At 36.0% G+C, this 19623-nt stretch overlaps 1 protein-coding gene across 1 annotated transcript; it reads left to right on the forward strand.

The window, feature by feature from the left end:
• Positions 1 to 4590: 4590 nt before the first annotated feature.
• On the forward strand, positions 4591 to 8331 carry STRIT1 (small transmembrane regulator of ion transport 1). The gene is made up of 3 exons (XM_035278306.3): positions 4591 to 4654; positions 7528 to 7626; positions 7720 to 8331. The coding sequence occupies exons 1-2, from the start codon at positions 4642 to 4644 to the stop codon at positions 7620 to 7622; spliced, it is 108 nt and encodes a 35-aa protein (XP_035134197.1). The 5' UTR covers positions 4591 to 4641; the 3' UTR covers positions 7623 to 7626; positions 7720 to 8331.
• Positions 8332 to 19623: the final 11292 nt, after the last annotated feature.

The following is a 19623-nucleotide window of genomic DNA, read 5'->3' on the forward strand; positions in this document are numbered from 1 at the left end:
TAATCTTGGCTCACTGCAATGTCCACCTCCCAGCTTCAAGTGATTCTTGTGCCTCAACCTCCTGAGTAGCTGGGATTACAGATGTTTGCTACACCACACCTGGCTAATTTTTGTATTTTTAGTAGACATGGGGTTTCACCATGTTGGCAAGGCTGGTCTTGAACCCTGACCTCAAGTGATCCACCTGCCTCAGCCTCCCAAAGTGCTAGGATTACAGGCATGAGCCACTGCAACTGACCTGTCTTTGGTTCTTGACAGAGATTTTGTGTTTAAGTATTTGTCTCTTTGGGTTTATTCTACATATAACTAATTGAATTTCTTGAATATGTACGTTAACACTTTTCACAAATTTGGGAAGCTTTTGGCCATGATTTATTCAAATATTTTTTCTGCTCTTACTCTTTTTCTTCTTTTAGGGCTCTCATATTCTCCAAGCATATGTTGATATGCTTGATGGTGTCTCACAGATCTCTAAGGTTCTGTTTATTTTTTTTCTTTTGGTTTCTTGTGCTGGATAATCTGAATCAAACTGTCTTCAGATTAACTGATTCTTTCATCTGCCTGCTCAAATCTGCTATTGAGCTTCTAGTAAAATTTTTATTTCATTTTTCTCTCTACTGGGATTCTTTTTGCTGAGATGGCACTCTTTTGCTTTTTTTAAAGTTAGTTGAAAATAGCTAAAATACCTGATGTAAAGTCTTCATTAGTTAGGCTAATTTATAGACTTTCACAGAAACAGTTACTTTAGATAGATTTTTTTATCTCTGTGTATGGGCCATACATTTCTGCTCCTTTGCATATCTCATAACTTTTTGTTGAAAGTTGGTCATTTTTAATAATCTCAACTCTTAAAATCAGATTTTTCCTCCTCCCAAGAGTCTGTTGTCATTGCTCTTTGTTGTTATTATTGTTCATTTGCTTAGGGACTTTCTGAACTGATTCTGTACAATCTGTATTTTTTGTTGTATATGACCACTAAAGTTTTCACTCAATTAGTTTTGTTATCAACTAATGATTGGACAAAGATTTATTTAAATGCCTGTAACTAATATGTCTCCCAGACTTTGATGATGGGCTCTTTGTATTTGTTGAGCTATGACTTTAACACTCAGCCAGATAGTTGACAAGTGCCTTACCCTTTGCTTTACCCTTTGCTTTCCATTTTGAGCCTCAAGGTTAGCCAGAGGTGAAAGCTTACAGCCTTTTCAGGCCTCTCCTAAGCATACCCACAGCCCATGGCTGAACATATGCATGTAGTCTTCTAGATTCTCAAAGATATGTGAAACTTTCCAAACCCCTATTGACATCTCATTCCCTAGATTCTCCTTTTAAGCTTTTTAATTAGTCTACTGTTCACTCTGTTATCTAGACAACTGTAATGTTAAACAATTGCCTTTAATTGTTTTCAACAAATGCCCTGGGAGTGGGTACTTTTTCTGAGTCTGATTAAGTAAAGATAGCCTTGCAGGTGAGATCTTTGAGAGAACCACCAGACACATCAAATAGTTACTGTTTTCTAAAACTGAGACTTTGAAAGAATTCTGTTCCACTCTGTCTCCTCTGGTGGCTGCTAAGCTGCCAGTTTTCATGAAGATTATTGAATATTGATTTTCAAGGCTACTTCAAAGTTGGAGAGAGGAAGATCAGAATAGGCTAAATTCAAACATCACAAAATTGCTGTTCCTACTGAGATTCCAGCTCCCCAAGTTGCTGTAAGTCTTTGGTTAATTTCCAGAATTCTGAAAAATTAATTAAAAAAATTTACAGTTTTCTTGGTGCTCCTATGTAGGAGGGATATTTTGGAGGCCCCCATTTCTCTATTTTTGCAGGTGTCACTCTCTTTTATTTGTTTATATTCTTAATTATAGATTATTCTAATGTTACCAGTAATTAAATACACTGTATTGTCTATATATGCACATATTACAAGACTAGAATATAGTTAAGACCATTTTATTACTTATTACTCTTTTAAGTAGTGCCATAAGTAAACCTTTGTTTAGAGTGCAAACTAAGCTACCTATTCAGCATTTATTATTACATCCACCTACCCAGTCAGCCAGCCATGAAGTAAAGATCCATTGACCATCTACCATAGTCAGGTCTATATACTACAATTCCAGACACTGGTAGTTAAAAATATTTGAAAAGTGAAGTATTCTTAAATATTTTAAAGAAGGAACCAAATATTCAAGTTTTTTAGCTCACATATCTCAGAAGAATCTAATGTCACCTTGAGAATAAGGGATTAGAGAGCAAAATGCTTAAGAGAGCATGTAAAGTAGAAGTAGAAAATGTTCTTAATTAGTATGTCCTAAGAGAAAGGTTAGAAAATGGGGCCGGGCGTGGTGGCTCAAGCCTGTAATCCCAGCACTTTGGGAGGCCGAGGCGGGTGGATCATGAGGTCAAGAGATCAAGACCATCCTGGTCAACATGGTGAAACCCCGTCTCTACTAAAGATACAAAAAATTAGCTGGGCATGGTGGTGTGTGCCTGTAATCCCAGCTACTCAGGAGGCTGAGGCAGGAGAATTGCCTGAACCCAGGAGGTGGAGGTTGCGGTGAGCCGAGATTGCTCCATTGCACTCCAGCCTGGGTAACAAGAGCAAAACTCCATCTCAAAATAAATAAATAAAATAAAATAAAACAAAATAAAATAATATGGTCAAATACACGCCCTTGGGTTTATGATCTCAAAGTGAAATCGGTCTATTAATGAATAAAACTTCCTTTCCTGATTAACTATTATAAAACATTTATTTTAAAAAATTTACTGATGGTATAACCAAGGAAATGAGATTCTAGAATGAATTTTTTTCTGAAGTCTGAGATATTCATATTCATTGAATTAGTTTTTTCCCTTCTTTCTATAGAAAAGTAAAGAAAATAAATGATGAATTATAATCTAATCCCTCCTCAAATCCAAATTGACAGTAATAATGTTAATAATAGTCAATTTCATGTCAAGAAGAAAGCCTAATATAATTGAAATGGAAATGAGTGTTTAAAATGTTAAAACCTTTTCATATGTTTTAGGCAAATTATTTTATTTTGTATGCATGTTTGTGCTCTTTGTGGGTACCACACTGTTTGTTTTGAATGTCATTTCTTTCCTTAAGATAATTAGTGTTCATTTAAACTCATTAAATTAAATTTTTTTATATTTAAATGAGATCAATGAACATTTTTATTTCTTCTCTTTCTTTTGCCCTCAACCTTTGTTTAATGTATTATTATTTAATATTGAAAAAATACTTAACTTTAGCAGGTAAGCAAGGGATTTTGTTGCATAAACAATACATAGTTTTTCTTCTTACCTGATATAGCCAGACATTTTTTTTCAATATTATATAATACATTGAGAGAGAGACTGAGGAGAGAGATGACAACTTGGCATAAATGATATAAATGTGCCAGATTTTCAGCTGCACATTCTAATCTATAGGTACATTATTTGAGATAGGAAGTCAAATGTTCTTCTTGCCTGTGAGAGTAGGAGGATTCTGAATTCAAAGAACAGCAAGGAATTCAGGGTCACTGAAGTTATCACTGCAAATGGAAGTGTAGAGAAATAAGGCTTTCTAGGTGTCTAAACAAGGAGTTCAGATTTTTATTGTCTAGGAGATGACGAATCATCAATGGATTTTGAGAAGTGATGGAACATGGTCATATGCAGGGAAATATCACTCTTAAAACTCTGTGGAGAGAAATTCGATCAGGCAAGACCTACCTTTAGAGGTCTTAATCTTATGTCATATTTTTTGGAAGATGGTCACAGGGTCACTCTGTAAAACTTTTCCATCCAGATTCACAAATTAAAGTTATTCCAATGAGAATATAGAGAACAGTTTAGGTCAGTTACATAAACCAGTTTGGACTTTGAAAAATGAAATGTCCTATTTTTATACATTGCTAATAAAAACAACAAGCTTCTGACTGCTTTCTAAAAAATCTAGGCAATGCCACAACTTCTGTATTGTTTTACTTTCTAGTACATTTATATTAAAATTTTTTGTTTTCAGAATAGTTCAAAGAAAGGGGCACTATTTCATTTTACATTTCCATCTGTAATGTAATAAAGAACTGTTTACATTTCATACAGACTTTCATTTCAACTTTATGCAAGTCCCATGGGTAGGTATTATTATCCTCATTTTAAAATTAAAGAAGCCAATTCCCAGGTTAAGCAACTTGGCTTTCATTACAGAAAAAGCTGGAATTTGAACCCAAGTCTCTCCAATATCAAAATCATTTCTTTCTAATGTATTACCCTTCTTGATAGCACTTGTCTAGGTGGAAGGTTGTTTTTCCTCTGTACACCCCCTTTACAGAACATTTTCTTCATGTTGTCTGAAGGCAGTGTGCAAATTAAAAATCTGTGAATCTCTGCATTAGGATAATTCAGCTTACCTAATTGTGTGGGTCACGTAGCCCCTTGTTTTCTCCATAATAATAGGATGAGGAAGAGCCAGAGGTGTTCTACTTTCCAGTGACTTACATCACTCTGCAGACAATTGGCAGCTAGGAGACGGGCAGCTGCCACACTCTTCAGATTTCTCTCTATTTAAAGTTCAAAGAGACTCTGGATAACAAAAACAAAGAGGTAAGTGAGGCCTGACCAAGCCACTCACCAACAGGAATAATGGCTGAAAAAGGTAAGATTTAAGGCATTGGATTCTCCTGGCACGATAGGCTTCTTGACTTTGGTTTATTTATGTTTCTTGGTCATTCTGAAAAATGTGGTATCTATTCTAAACGACCATTAACCATATATAATACTGCATGTATATTAGATGCAAAAATGCGGTAAACATACAATTTATGGATCAGACCTATAGGTTATGAATAATTTTAAAATGATCAACAAAGCAAGAGAGCTTATTTTGAAAGGTGAGTTAGAAGTCAGTTCTGATTTCAATTCTGAACCAGAATTGAAGACAGTTAAGTTCTGTGTCAGATCTGCTAGCAAATGGCTATGTGAGTTTGGAGAAGTCTCTCTACCTCTCTGAGTCTGTTTTCTGACAGTAAAATGAGAATATTGGGCTGAGCCATCTGTTCCACATCTAACTTTTTCTGTTTTTTAAACATTTTTTTTGTATTTATGTTATATACTTATATAAAATAATTGATTCTAATTGGTCAAAATAGGTTGAATATATATTGTATCTAATAAATAGTTTTAAAATATTTACAGGAATTTTTGCTTTTAATCTTGACAGTGACCTTGTGAAATATGCATATCATCATCATCCCCATTTTATAGATAAGAAAACTGAGACATAGTAGTTTAGTAACTTATCCATGATCACTAAAGAGTGGTGGTACCAGGTGTTTAACCTGGACAGTATTTTCCGGAGCACAGTGTCCTCAAGAACACTTCCAGCTGTAACTACTTTGATATGCTCAGAACCGGACAAGAGAGAAGCATTTTGCAATTGCACTTCTTGTTTAAACAGATGTTTTGTTATTATTTGTACTAGTAATGTAAGTGACATATGCAAAGTATGTTGTGCTCTTATGTATTCCAATTTTCAAACAATTCTACAGATGTTAGTAAAGTTGAAAATATTAGTTAAAAAAACACTAGTGGAATATATACTTGGAGTGTTAAAATTCCCAGTCAGTGCTACTGGTACTGTTTTACAAGGAAAGTAAATAATGAGATATTTACTTTTAGGGTTTTGTGATATGTAAATTTTATTAAAATATGCTTACGTTAAGTTTTATTAAATATGCATTCATAAAGTATAAATGCACAATTAAAGGGTTGATATTAATTTTCAAGTTCTTTGAAATTGAGAAAAACACAAAGCTGCATACATGGACTTTCAAAAAAATTACTGCTATGTACTTCATTGTAGTGGTACCTTAATTCATAAAAAGGCTTTCATCCAAATGAGAGTAAAGGACATCTCATGTTGTTTGCTTTATCCTTAAGCAATACCACATGCCAAGTATAGAGAAGGGTTTTCCATTTAGTGCTTAACGCCTTATGCAAGGTCACAGTGAGATGGAGAAGCAAGAAGAGCATGTTGAATTTTGTCAGTTAAGAGAGCCTCTAGCATTTTTGGAAAAATATATTTAAAGTATTAAAATTCATTTCCACTTCAGAAAGTTTGCTTTTATAAGAGTGTCTTCTAATTTTAAAAGCATCTTATCTTCTGATGACTTTATTTTAATAGTATTTTTTTAAATTTCACATTTTAAAGTGATGGAAATTGTAATAGGAGTGCAATTGCCAAGAATACACATTCTCTTTGTTAACTAATGGCATAAGATCTAATTGTGCTTTGCAATTAAGAACGTATCTGAGGGCCGGGTGTGGTGGCTCACGCCTGTAATCCCAGCACGTTGGGAGGCCGAGGTGGGAGGATCACGAGGTCAAGAGATGGAGACCATCCTGGCCAACATGGTAAAAGCCCGTCTCTACTAAAAAATACAAAAATTAGCTGGGCGTGGTGGCGCGCACCTGTAGTCTTAGCTACTCGGGAGGCTGAAGGGGGAGAATTGCTTGAACCCAGGAGGCGGAAGTTGCAGTGAGCCAAGATTGCACTCCAGCCTGGCACCTGGGGCAGAGTGAGACTCTCTCAAAAAAAAAAAAAAAAAAAAAAAAAAAAAAAGAATGTATCTGAGTCCTTAACACAGAGACATTAATTCTATGGAATGTTTTTTTGTGCTTTTTCTAAATCTTTTTGCGTGATGTATGTGTGGATTTCTCTGTGTGTATGTGTGTGTTTGCTTGAAAGAACAAGATTGAAATGCAGTGAATACTTAAAGTGATACTTGTATAAACTGCTTTTTAGGTGAGAGTACAAATAGGAGGGACAGGAAGAATCATATATAACCAAAGCCATTTATGTGTGTGTTGGATTATTACTGCCCGTTGATTCAGGTTCAGTGCTGGTTGTTATACTGAACAATTTTTAAAAATAGAAATTCTTTTCTGTAGTCAAGAATGGTTATATAATGTATGAAGCTTTCCTTTCCCTGTGATATTTAAAATTACATCCAGCTATTGAGGCCAAGAACAGTTCTCAACACCTTTTCCTGTGTTATAATTATTTAATTTAGTGGGAATTGTCTCAGAGTTGTATTAGATTGTTTTTCTATAAATAGCTGCTATATGTGTTATTGCACAAAGGCATGAATGTGTTCTGCATATATTAAACACACGTGGTGGTAGAGTTTACAAAACTTTGCACATATGTTATGTCATTTGACCTTCAAAACTCTTCCAGGAGGCAGATAGCACAAGTTTTATTATCACTGTTTTACCAATAGGAAAGTTCAAGCTCGGAATTGTCCAAGGTCACATAACAGTAAAAGATTCACGGTTTGATTCAGAATACCCAGGGTTTATGACAGTCACACATATTCTCTGTAGAAAAGAAAAAGTATTTATGTATGAGTATGACTAGGGAGTGTATACTTTTTTCTGGACATTACCAGATTCCTTTTTTTCTCTTGACTCAGAAAATTTAATTCCAAAATGACCAACTTAATCTGTTTTCTTTTGTTTATTTTAAAGCAGAGTCTACGGTTTCACGCCTTCTGGTTCCTATTCTTCTCCTGATAGGCTGGATTGTGGGCTGTATCATAATGATTTATGTTGTCTTCTCTTAGAAAGGTAAGGGTTTTAATAATTGAATGTTTATTCATAGTACAAATTATTCCAGAAACAATCTTTTCGATTTTACTAATGGAATGTTTTGTCATTCAGGCAAGAAGATATCAGATTGACAACATTTAGAAGAGTTAAGAAAACCATGAACATGACTGATTGTTAAATGTCTTATGTTAAATAATGCAATGTTTGACATCACTTTACAAACTTGTATTAATTATAAACCGGCACTTTGGTGTGCATAAGAATTTTTTCAGGACAAAAAGAAATTATGTGTGATTTTCTCTATATTCTGAGTAAGAAAAATGTTTAACTATAATGAAAAATGCATGTCATCAAAAAAGTTTGGTAACTTTAATCACATTACAAAAATTCTACCCCCTGCCCTCTGGAAAAAAACTATAGAGAAAATGGGCTAAGACTTTGCCCGGTGGCTCATGCCTGTAATCCCAGCACTTTGAGAGGATCGCTTGAGCCCAGAAACTGGAGACCTGCATAGATGACAGAGAGAGACCCCATCTCTACGAAAAAAAAAAAAGGGCTAGAGATAAAAACAGACAATTCACAGAACATATAATGTAAAAGTACACTTGGCCCTTATCCTCTTGTTTGCAAAAAGAGACATGTAACTAAAACTACACTGAGGAATCATCACTCACTTATCAGATGGAAAAAAATAAAGATGTTTGACAACATATGTGTTGGTAAGGCTGTGTGGAATTCTCATGCATTGTATTTGGGAATTCATAATGGTACATTTTGGGGGGCTTTTGGCAGTACCTATCTATCAAAATTACATATGTATTTAATTTTTGACTCAGCGATCTCTCTTCTAGGAATACGGTAATTTCCACAGGTACATGAGCAAAACTACACAATGGCTTATATGCACGGCTATTTATTCTGAAATAATTTGTTTAGCAAAAACCTGGAAATAAGGCCAGGCACAGTGGCTCACACCTATAATCCCAGCACTTTGGGAGGCCAGGTGGGCAGATCACCTAAAGTCAAATGTTTGAGACCAGCCTGACCAACATGGGGAAATCCCATCTCTACTAAAAATACAAAATCAGCCAGGCAGAGTGGCTCATGCCTGTAATCCCAGCTACTCAGGAGGCTGAGGCAGGAGAATAGCTTGAATGTGGGAGGCAGGTGAGCCAAGATTGCACTATTGCACTCCAGCCTGGGCAACAAGAGTGAAACTTTGTCTAAAAAAAAAAAAAACCTGGAAATAAGCCAAATATCTATCAATAAGGTACTAATTGAATAAACTATGGTATGTCTATGTAGTACTTCTGCAATTGTAAAAAAGAAATGAAAAGGATTTCTAGATACTGATATGATGAGCTGTCCAGGACAAAGTGTTAAGGGTAGAAGCCAGGTATAGGACAATGTGTGCTGCCTTTTATATGAGAGAAAAAGGGGCTATACCAATGTATACATATATTTGCTTAAATTAAAATACTAAAATTGAGGGGAGATAAATGGAGGCCAGATATCTCTGAATATGCCTTGTTTTATAGTTTTTATTTTTGGAATCATATAACTATTTTATATGTTAAAAAGAAAAAAATAATTGCTCAAAATTTAAAACAAACCAAAGCAAATCTAATAGCGTATCAAGTTGTAGCATAGCCCCACAGAGGAAAGACGTCTTTCAAGTATCTTTAAAACATAGTATATTTGACTGTACACCTCTTATGGGATAAAAATCTTAACATGTTCAGTAGTCTTTTGGTTTGTGATAATATTGATAGTGTTGGTTTGAAATTCATATCATCAACATAAATGTCAAGTATAATTGGTGATATTAAATCTGAATTGCAAATATCAGTATAAACTAAAAGAAAGTCTATCCAAATTCCGTCCATTGGAAAAGCCTAGGAGGAATGAGTCCAGTCTCTAAGTCCAGTCTCCACTCAAAGGAGGCAGGGGTTCCTCCCTAGTCTGGGGCAGAAAATGTACAATGTAACTTGCAATTTCCTACTAAATGGATTAGTCTGATTATAGCTGTACCCACTGATCAATTTAACATCACCAAAAATATTACAACTCAACATTGTGTGCCTCCTGACAGAATATGGTAGAATGTACAGAGTGCCACCTATGAAGTATTCTTACCAAAACAAGTGAACCTGAAGCAGAGCAAGTTTCTGGATCAGTCTAAAAGGCTACTCTAAACAAATCATGAGGATATATTCTGCCAAGTCCAAAGTGTGGAAAATTATGAAGGACACATGATCTGGTTTTTCCAACAAATAACTAGAAGTGAGGTGGGGCCAGGCACGGAGGCTCACGCCTATAATCCCAGCACTTTGGGAGGCTGAGGCAGGTGGATCACTTGAGACCAGGAATTCTGAGACCAGCCTGACCAACATAGTGAAACCCTGTGTAGAAATACAAAATTAGCTGGGCATGGTGGCACATGCCTGTAATCCCAGCTATTTATGAGGCTGAGGCAGGAGAATTGCTTGAACCTGTGAGGCGGAGGTTGCAGTGAGCTGAGATCACACATGGGCAATAAGAGTGAAACTCATTTCAAAAAAAAAGGGCGGAGGGTGGGAAAGGAGAAACTATTTCAGAATAAAAAAGGCTTAAAAGGATAGCCAACAAATGCAATACATGAATCTACTACAAAAGACACATTTTTGCATTGTCTGTGATAAAGATATTAGGAAATTGTTATTAATTCTATACATTGCATGTTAGGGTTTGAATATGGTTTGTTTTTCTGCACCAAATCTCATATTGAAATTTAATTCGCAGTGTGGCAATTCTGGAAGGTGGGGCCTAGTGAGTGAGAAGTGTTTGGGTCATAGGGATGGTTCCCTCATGGATGGCTTGGTGCCTTTCTCTTGGTAATGAGTGAGTTCTCACTCTCTAGAGACTAAAGTGGCTCCTTAGAAAGTGGGTCATTATAAAGACAGAATGCCCCTTGGGCTTGGTTCCTCTTCACACATGGCCGCTTACCCTTTGACCTGTGCCATGTTTTGACTCAGCATAAAAGTCCTCACCATAAACTGAGCAAGATGTCAACACCATGCTTCTTATATGGCTGTGGAATGAGCTTATAATACCTCTTTTCTTTATAAATCACCCAGCCTCAGGCATTCCTTTTAGCAACATAAAATGTACTAAGACACTATAATATTGACTTGGCAATAGAAAAGACTCTTATCTGTTAGAGATAATACTAAAATAATGTTTGGTTGGATATTAGAATGTCTTTACCTTAAAATATTCCTGTAGAGGCTGGGCGTGGTGGCTCACACCTGTAATTCCAGCACTTTGGGAGGCTGAGGCAGGTGGATCATGAAGTCAGGAGTTCAAGACCCACCTGGCCAAGATGGTGAAATCTGTCTCTACCAAAAATACAAAAATTAGCTGGGCATGGTGTTGGGTGCATTTTATCCCAGCTACTCTGGAGGCTGAGGCAGGAAATTGCTTGAAACCAGGAGGCAGAGGTTGCAGTGAGCCAAGATCGTGCCACTGTACTCCAGCCTGGGCGATAGAGTGAGACTCCATCTCAAAAAAAAAAAAAGAGTTCTGTAGAAAAACCGAATGAAAAATGAAATGGGGAACATTAAATAAGAGGCAAAATGCTGACATTTTCTTAAGATGAGTGATGATCTCATAAGGATTTATTATACTGTTTATTCTACTTTTGTGAATATTTAAAATTTTTTATAAGAAGTTTCTTTTTTCCTCTCGATGACTCTGTGTTGCAAACTATAGCTTATGCAAGAGATAAAATAGAGCAAAATTACATAAAATAAAACATAGTGCTGTTCCTGAACCTCATCCCAAGAGATTCTGATTCAGCTGGTCTGCACTGGGACCGGAAATCTGCATTTTAACAAATTCCTTCAGGGACACTTGGACACACTAAAATTTAAGAACCACTGTTTTGGAGAAATGGTGCTCAGACTTTAGTGCACATTGGCATCCTCGGGAGAACTTGTTAAAACACAGATAGTTGGACATCATTCTCAGAGTTTCTGATTCAGATCTGGGGTGGGAGCTTGTGAATTTAATTTCTAACAAGTTTTCAGGTGATGCTGCTGCTGCCCTGAGATCTGTATTTCGAGATCCACTGTTCTAGAAGGGAACTGATTTCTTCCTCAGAACTTTTACACTATCTTCCATTCGATTAATTTCTCTATGTAAATTAATCCTCTTATCAAAAAGTTAGAAAAAGCTTTTGCTCTATTCATTGATTCTGATTTTTAAACTTGCTAAACACTTCAAAACTGCTTCTTAAACATATTATATTTAGAGAAATATTTATAAAATTTAAGCAGAAAATGTACACAAAATTAGGCTCAACTAACTTCATTAATGACTTGCCCTAAGTTAAGTTTTCTGCAGACCTGATAAAAACCAACTCATCTTCAATCAGAGGTCTTGCTGGAGTTAATTCCTACCTGCTTCTAGAAGCTGATCATTAATATCTTCAGGAATTTTGTATTAGTCAATGTCTCGTCTGTAGCTTGAAACTGGTGGAGTATGTACGTCACAGAAATCAACAAATGCTGTATGTTAGGACTTCTTTTTGCTGAATAGCCAGCTCCTAAACCTTTAACAGCACACCACTGCCTTGAATCCTTTTGTCTGATGCTTATACAGGTTTGTCAGGGATTCAAGACCAGCCACTTTTGAAAAAAACAAAACAAAACTTTTTTGAGTCAAAAAAGATAATATCTTTATTTTCTTGAGCTCTTTTTGTGCTACTTTAATGAGAAATCTGTGAAAGCTATAAGCTCGCCCAGAAACCAAACATTCATAAAACTCTGCAGATACTACTTCAAGGTGTTTACGAACCCTCTGAAATCTATAGAAGAGATACCTTGGGTTAAGTAACTCCTTAAGTGTTTCCTACTTTCTGAAGCTGAGGCTGGAGTGCAACGATGTGATCTCGGCTTACTGCAACCTCCTTCTCCAGGGTTCAAGCAATTCTTGTGCCTCAGCTTCCTGAGTAGTGAGAATACAGGCACCTGCCACCACACCTGGCTAATTTTTGTACTTTTAGTAGAGACTGGGTTTCACCTGACCTCAGGTGATCCACCTGCCTTGGCCTCACTGCACTCCCACACAGCCACAGTCCTAAAGGCTGGTCTCACGCCCACCATGCCCCACCAACAGCACAAGTCCGCTTCCCGGCAGCCAGTGACCAGGCTGAGAACTTGCCCCAGACCACAAGCCTCCCTATTGAGAAGGCAGGCTGAATTACAATTTTTTGGTGTCTCAGGGAGCCTGCCATGGTGATCCAGTTCTTTCAAAGAGCCTGGATTCTCTTGGCTTTTCTGGTATGTTCCTGCAGTAGTTCTTGGAGCAAAAGTTCACAATGAGAGTCTTCATATGCAGCTCTGTCTGTCCAAGTGAAAGCTGCAAGCTAGTCTTGCCTCCTATCTGCCATCTTCACATTTTTGTTTCTATAACATTGTTTTTAAGCAGCAATATAAACAAATTTTTCTCTAAGTGTTTTAATTCCATGTTTCTATATCCCACCTAATCATTTTCTCAGAGAACAAAGAAAGCTTAGTACAGTGAAAAGAAAAAAAGTTTTGGAAGTCAGATAGTTTTTCCTTGGAGTAGCTAATTAATCTCTCTAACTTTAGTTTTTTCAACTATAAAACAGGAATAATAATATTGTCTTGGCATTGTTGTGAAGACTGCAGTGTTTTCCAAACCTGCCTAATCTGAATAAATGGAGACCTTTGTTAAAAGTGCAGATTCTCCAGGTCCTCTGCAAACTCATTTCAGTAGGTCTTAAAAACGCCTATTAAAAAAAAAAACAACAGTTCCTCAGGTAATTTATTATCATCACAGAAATTTGAAAAGCATGTGTAAGCATTAATTCTGATACATATAGACAATGATCCATGGCAGCTTATGTTGGTAAGTCCCAACCACTTTTCCTTTTATTGCAAGAATTCCTTTTATTTTCCTTTTTGGCTGCAAGAAAAAACTAGCACTGTATGTTGCAAAATATTACATTATATTTTGTAATTATACAAAATATAATGAAAATATGCAATATTAATTTGCCACTAATTATATTAGTCTGTTTTCACACATCTGTAAAGATACTACCTGACACTAGGTAATGTATGATGAAAAGAGGTTTAATTGACTCACAGTTTTGCATGGCTTGGGAGGCCTCAGAAAACTTACAGTTATGGCAGAAGGCAAAGGTGAAGCAAGGCACTTCTTCACAAGGTGGCAGGAGAGGGAGAGAGTGCATGGCGGGGGGGAGAAACCACCCCCATGACCAGTCATCTCCCAGCAGGTCCCTCCCTTGACACATGGGGATTACAATTTGAGATCATAATTGGGTGGGGACACAGAGCCAAACAATATCACTAATGTTTTCATGTATGTGAGTCATTGCTTATTCCATTTAAAACTTCTTATTGGTGAATTCATTTCTCATCTTCCTGACTTATAGAATATGGTTCAGTATAGGCAACTAATAAATAGGTATCAAATGGATAATTAATTCACCTTCCCCTTATAATATTCTTGAATACATTATGTCAGTGTTTTAACTTTAGACTCTTAAGATGTTTAAATCGGATTGGAAATCTCAAAGAAATGATTAGGAGTTCATAATCAACAGATTCAGGTAGGTAATGGCATATAGATTGCACAAGGCATAGACAAATTCTTATATGTTTTTAAGTTTCTAGAATCTTTAGTTTATATTCTATCAAACTGCACATATAAATATTCAAGAAGATGATTATAATGAGTTAACTGCTTCTTAAACAAAATTTTTGTTTCATTGATGCCCATGGTTAAAAATATACCAGATGTTAGAGCTGAAAAAGATTAGTTTTTATATATCCTGTATTATAATATGAAATATAAAGACCATGCAAAGAAAGTTTTTATTCCTCTCTGTGCCTGGGGAAAGAGATAAATTCCAATGAATTTTGTAATGTCTAATGAAATGCTTCATGAGTTACCAAGCCTGGTAGAGCAAAGAAAACTCCCTGGAGGACAAAATCTTAGAGGAGAGATTTTTGTGCATAAACAGAAGTAGCATATTCAAGTAAAATCTATTTATAGATCTTATAAAATAAATTTAACTTCTCTTTTATTTTGGAAGGACATTATTTTCTATTTATGTGTACTAAAAACCATTATTTTTGCTTATTATGGTTTCTCAAATATTTCTTCCCTTTTTTTCTTTCTTTTCTATTTTGGACAGCCAGAGGTGTTCTGCTTAAGACATAAATATACATTAGCTCAAAGTTTATTTAGAGGAAAAGAAAAGAACACTGAAAGCAGAATAATAATATTTTGAGTTGGTAATTTCTCAGAGAATGAGAAGAATGAATGTTATATTTTTATTTGACTCTCTTTTGAACCTGTTTCTTGGCTTGCAAAAGTGAGATGGGTGTGAAATTTTCTGAACAAATTATGAGCAGGCACAGACCTGTGATTTTCTTGGAAGGACAGATCTATTCTGGGGATTAGGACTTTGGTCATTATGCTAGATTTCAGTATATTTTCAATCATTTTATTGGGCTGGGCACACAAGCCCTTATAAATTCCAAATGACACAGATATGTATCTGACAAAGTTCTTTTTTGGAACATATTCCTATGAATATTAGGGGACTAGAATATTGATTGGAATCCTGATGCTAAGTGAAACAGAGTCATGGAGAAATCATTTTTAGTTTTTATAGGTTACAATAATAACCTATAAAATTGTCTGTAAAATTGGTCTAGAAGTGGAGAGCAAATGGAAATAGACTTTTTGGTGGTTTGCATATTGATGTACTCAAAACTCCTAAACTGGCATCTTATGCAGTTTATCTCATCTGTATTATGTTAGGTGTCCTCAGAATATGATGTATTTTGATTTAGAAAACACAGTCTCTTAGTCTAATAAACATAATCTCACCAGCATGTTATAGACATTGGGCATGTTCCTCATTTATCTTGCTAAAGGTACAAGCACGCTTTTGAGCCTGTTGACACTAATGGTGTCAACTCGATGGATAGATTGCTCTGGGTCAGACCACTATTGCCTCTTCAAGCATGTGGCCAGATTCACTCAATTTTGTTTTTTTTCTTTGTGTTTTGTTCTTGTCCTATTATTTACTATTCTCTCTAATTTATTTTCCTACTCTCATTTATATGTAACCAACACTCTGTTGATCCCAGTAGCCCCTGTGGAGTAATGGGATCACATGAATAATGATAACTCACAGTATTCTGGCTCTTGTGTCCCCTCCTCAGAGCTTAAATAATAGTCCCTTCAATATGTATTTCTTATCCTATTTTCTCCCTAGAACCTAGACATACACCCAAGGCAGGGCCAGACAAACTCAAGTGGCACTTGCCACACTCAACCAGAATCACTGCATGAAGCTTATCATGCCTGGCTCCTTTGCTGACAAAGTTGAGTTCTCCTAGGATGCTCCTCAGGTTTTTGCAAAGCTTGGGTTTATTTGCCCCATAAAGTTGGCAAAAATGCTGAGAACTGTTTGGATCGCACCTCCACTCAAGCAACATGTCTGGATTCTCAGTTTCCTGATGCAAACAGGCGGGATCAGTGATCATTTAAAACAAAATGCAAGTCCTTCTCCACCCAGCTGATTTCAAAACCAGTAGACTGATCAACAATTTGAAGAGCACTATTTTAGGATTCAGTGTTTTCAGATATTATCTTCTTTAATTTTTTTTCATTTCAATAGCTTTTGAAGGATAAGTGGTTTTTTGTTGCATGGATAAATTGTATAGTGGTAAAATCGGAGATTTTAGTGCACCAGTCGTTGAAGTAGTGTATATTGCACCCAATATGTATTTTTTATCCCTCACCCCCCCAAATCTCCCCTTTCTGAGTCTCCAAAGTCCATTATATCATTTTGTACACCTTTGTGTATCTATAGCTTAGCTCCCACTTGTAAGTGAGAACATACAGTATTTGGTTTTCCATTCCTGAGTTACTTCACTTAGAATAATGGCCTCCAGCTTCATCCAAGTTGCTACAAAAGACATTATTTTGTTCTTTTTTATGGCTGAGTAGTATTCCATGGTGTATATACGTCACATTTTCTTTATCTACTCATTAGTCAGTGGATACTTAGGTTGGTTCCATATCTTTGTAATTGTGAATTGTGCTGCAATAAACATATGCATGCAGGTGTCTTTTTGATATAATGACTTCTTATCCTTTGGGTAGATGCATAGTAGTGAAATGGTAGATCTACTTTTAGTTCTTTAAGACATCTCCATACTGTTTCCATAAAGGTTGTACTAATGTACATTTTCACCAGCAGTGTATAAGTGGTCCCTTTTTATCACATCCACACCAATATCATTAATTATCTATTGTTTTTGACTTTTTAAAAACAGCAATTATTGTAGGAGTAAGGTGATATTTTTGTGGTTTTAATTTGCATTTTCGAATGATTAGTGATGTTGAACATTTTTTTCATGTTTGTTGGCCATTTATATATCTTCTTTTGAGAAATGTCTATTCATGTCATTTGCCCATTTTTGATGGGTTTGTTTTTTTCTTGGTGATTTGTTTGAGTTCCTTGCAGATTCTAGGTGTTAGCCCTTTGTCAGATGCACAGATTGCAAGTGTTTTCTCCCATTCTGTGGGTTTTCTGTTTACTCTGATGATTATTTCTTTTGCAGATATTACCGTCTTGGTAAAGCTTTCCCTCACTACCTATACTTTCACATGCACACAGACACACATAACCAGGGTTTTTGTTCCTCTGAAACCTTTTCCCTTCTGCGCCTTCACACTAGATTGTAAGTTCTTTTCGTGTAGGATGTGTGAAAACATAGGATTCACTATGATGACAGGAATTTGTCCAATAGATATATGTCAAGGGAATGAATGAATACCTGAGCTTTACCTTTAACAAAACAGCCTCATGAGATGCATCAAGTGTGCGAAGCTCTTAGCATAGTGTCTAGCACCTACTGAATGCTCAACAAAAGTTTTCAATAGGGGCAGACGCTATGCTCAGGGACTAACGTAAGAGATTATTTTAGTCATTATCATAATTACATATATTATCATATATTATCTTACAACTAACCTAAGAGATTACTTTAGTCATTATTAGCATAATTATCTTCATTATGTCTTATATTGTTCCTTGACTTAAAAAGATTTCAGTATCATAGAAACTAAGGTTCTTAGCTAGATATGTTTGGATTGCCTGCTTCCATTTCTAGCTTCAAGCCAGTGTTGCATGTTCTGTTTTGGATAAGAGCCCCTTTTGCCCCTAACATATGTCATCCCCTTTCCCAATACTCAAATTCATACAACTGGCTCATTCCAGCTTTTAAATTTTGGTCCAATATGAGCTTCCTCTAAGACGCAAGAGGACATGGAGCTTTAAACCTTTCCCTATATCTGCAAATACAAACAGAGGGTATTAATGTTGTAAGTACTGTTCAGAGATATTCACACAGGTGCTTGGGAAGAAAACTACAATCCCTGGATGTTAAAGTTTTTAGATTCTTGCATAGTTCTCAATAATAACAATAACATATGAAGAGGATTCTATTATTAAAAGACACATATGTAATCGATGAACTTCATCTCCCTGAAAATTTTAAACAATACAGCATGAAGTAAAAAGCTCAAATGCTCTTTACCTACAATTCTACTCTCTTTCCCAGAGGTAATCACGACTAGCAGCTTAGTGGGTATAGACCAAAAATGATTTCAATGTATTTATAAAAATGGGTGCATGTTACAGTTGTAAAAGTGTTTTCTTATATGTTATCTCACTTGATTCTCATGAAAAGTAGGTATATCCAGACGTGTGAGATGAGACTTACAGAGGCTCACTTGGCCAAAGTTTCTCAGCTGGTCACTTGTTCAGCACAACTTGAATTCTTCAGATCCAGGTCTCTGAAGTATGTGCCAGGCATTTCTCTAAGCATTTTGCATGTGTTATCGCACTTAACTTTTATGCTGTCCCCTTCAGCGAGGTGTGATTATAATCTCCATTTAAAGATGAGAGAACTGCAGTTCAGAGAGGTTAAGTAACAAGCTCCATTCATACAGTTTGTCAGTTCAAAGCTTGAATCCAGGAAGGCTCCTTTTGCACCTAGATGTTCACTAGGCTCCATTAATCACCATGTTATATTAGTCACTATGTTATAAAGTAGTATTTTGTATAATCTTCTGCTGTTGCACATGCCACCTAACAGTGGTATATATTTAAGCTTGATAGAAAGGGTGAGAACATGGTACTCCTACAGGAAATGATTTAGGTCTAATTTATGCTGTTCTACCTATCTATGTTGCTTATATTTTTATATCTGATTAGACTATATCTTCATATACCTAAAGCGCTGCCAGTAGCTCTACTTGGTGTGAGGTGCTCAAGAGGTTTCTTCTTCTCCTTTTTAAAGTAAGACTAAGGAAGTGATATTATTTTCCTATTGATCTTGATTGATTGTGAACTGCAGGTGGGTATAGTGAAGATAATGTGAGAGCTCTAAAAGCCTCACACTGGGGGTTGTTTGGCACATGTATCCAAAAAGTTATGACTTAAAGATACTTCAAGTTTAGAGATTTTGAGTCACAGCCCCTCATTTAGATGTGATGCAAGAAAACTCACAAAAGTAATTCTTTAGAATAGTTGTTTTTTTTTTAATCCACATCTAAATAAGCTCATGTTAGAGAAAATAAAAAATAAAATCAGTGGGTATTCCAATGGAGACTCTTATCCAGGAAAGAAGTTTAAAAACAACAACAGCAACAGTGGTAGCAGCAGCCACAGCTCATTGATCTTTGTAACTTCATTGTCACTGATAGTGACAAGGAGAACTTTTGAGACAGAAAAGTGGTGTGGTGTGTTAACATGTCAGGTAATAGGAACAAAGGAGAGTCAAGGCAGAAAAATAAGGCTCTGTGGTACATTATCTTGAGAAAGGCAGACCCAGGGTCAAGTGTGGGAAAAGCTCAGTATTATATTTTAAACCATGTCTATGTTTTCTTCTGATGTCA

This window comes from Callithrix jacchus, chromosome 17 (assembly GCF_049354715.1).
Source record: "Callithrix jacchus isolate 240 chromosome 17, calJac240_pri, whole genome shotgun sequence".
Taxonomy (NCBI): Eukaryota; Metazoa; Chordata; class Mammalia; order Primates; family Cebidae; genus Callithrix; species Callithrix jacchus.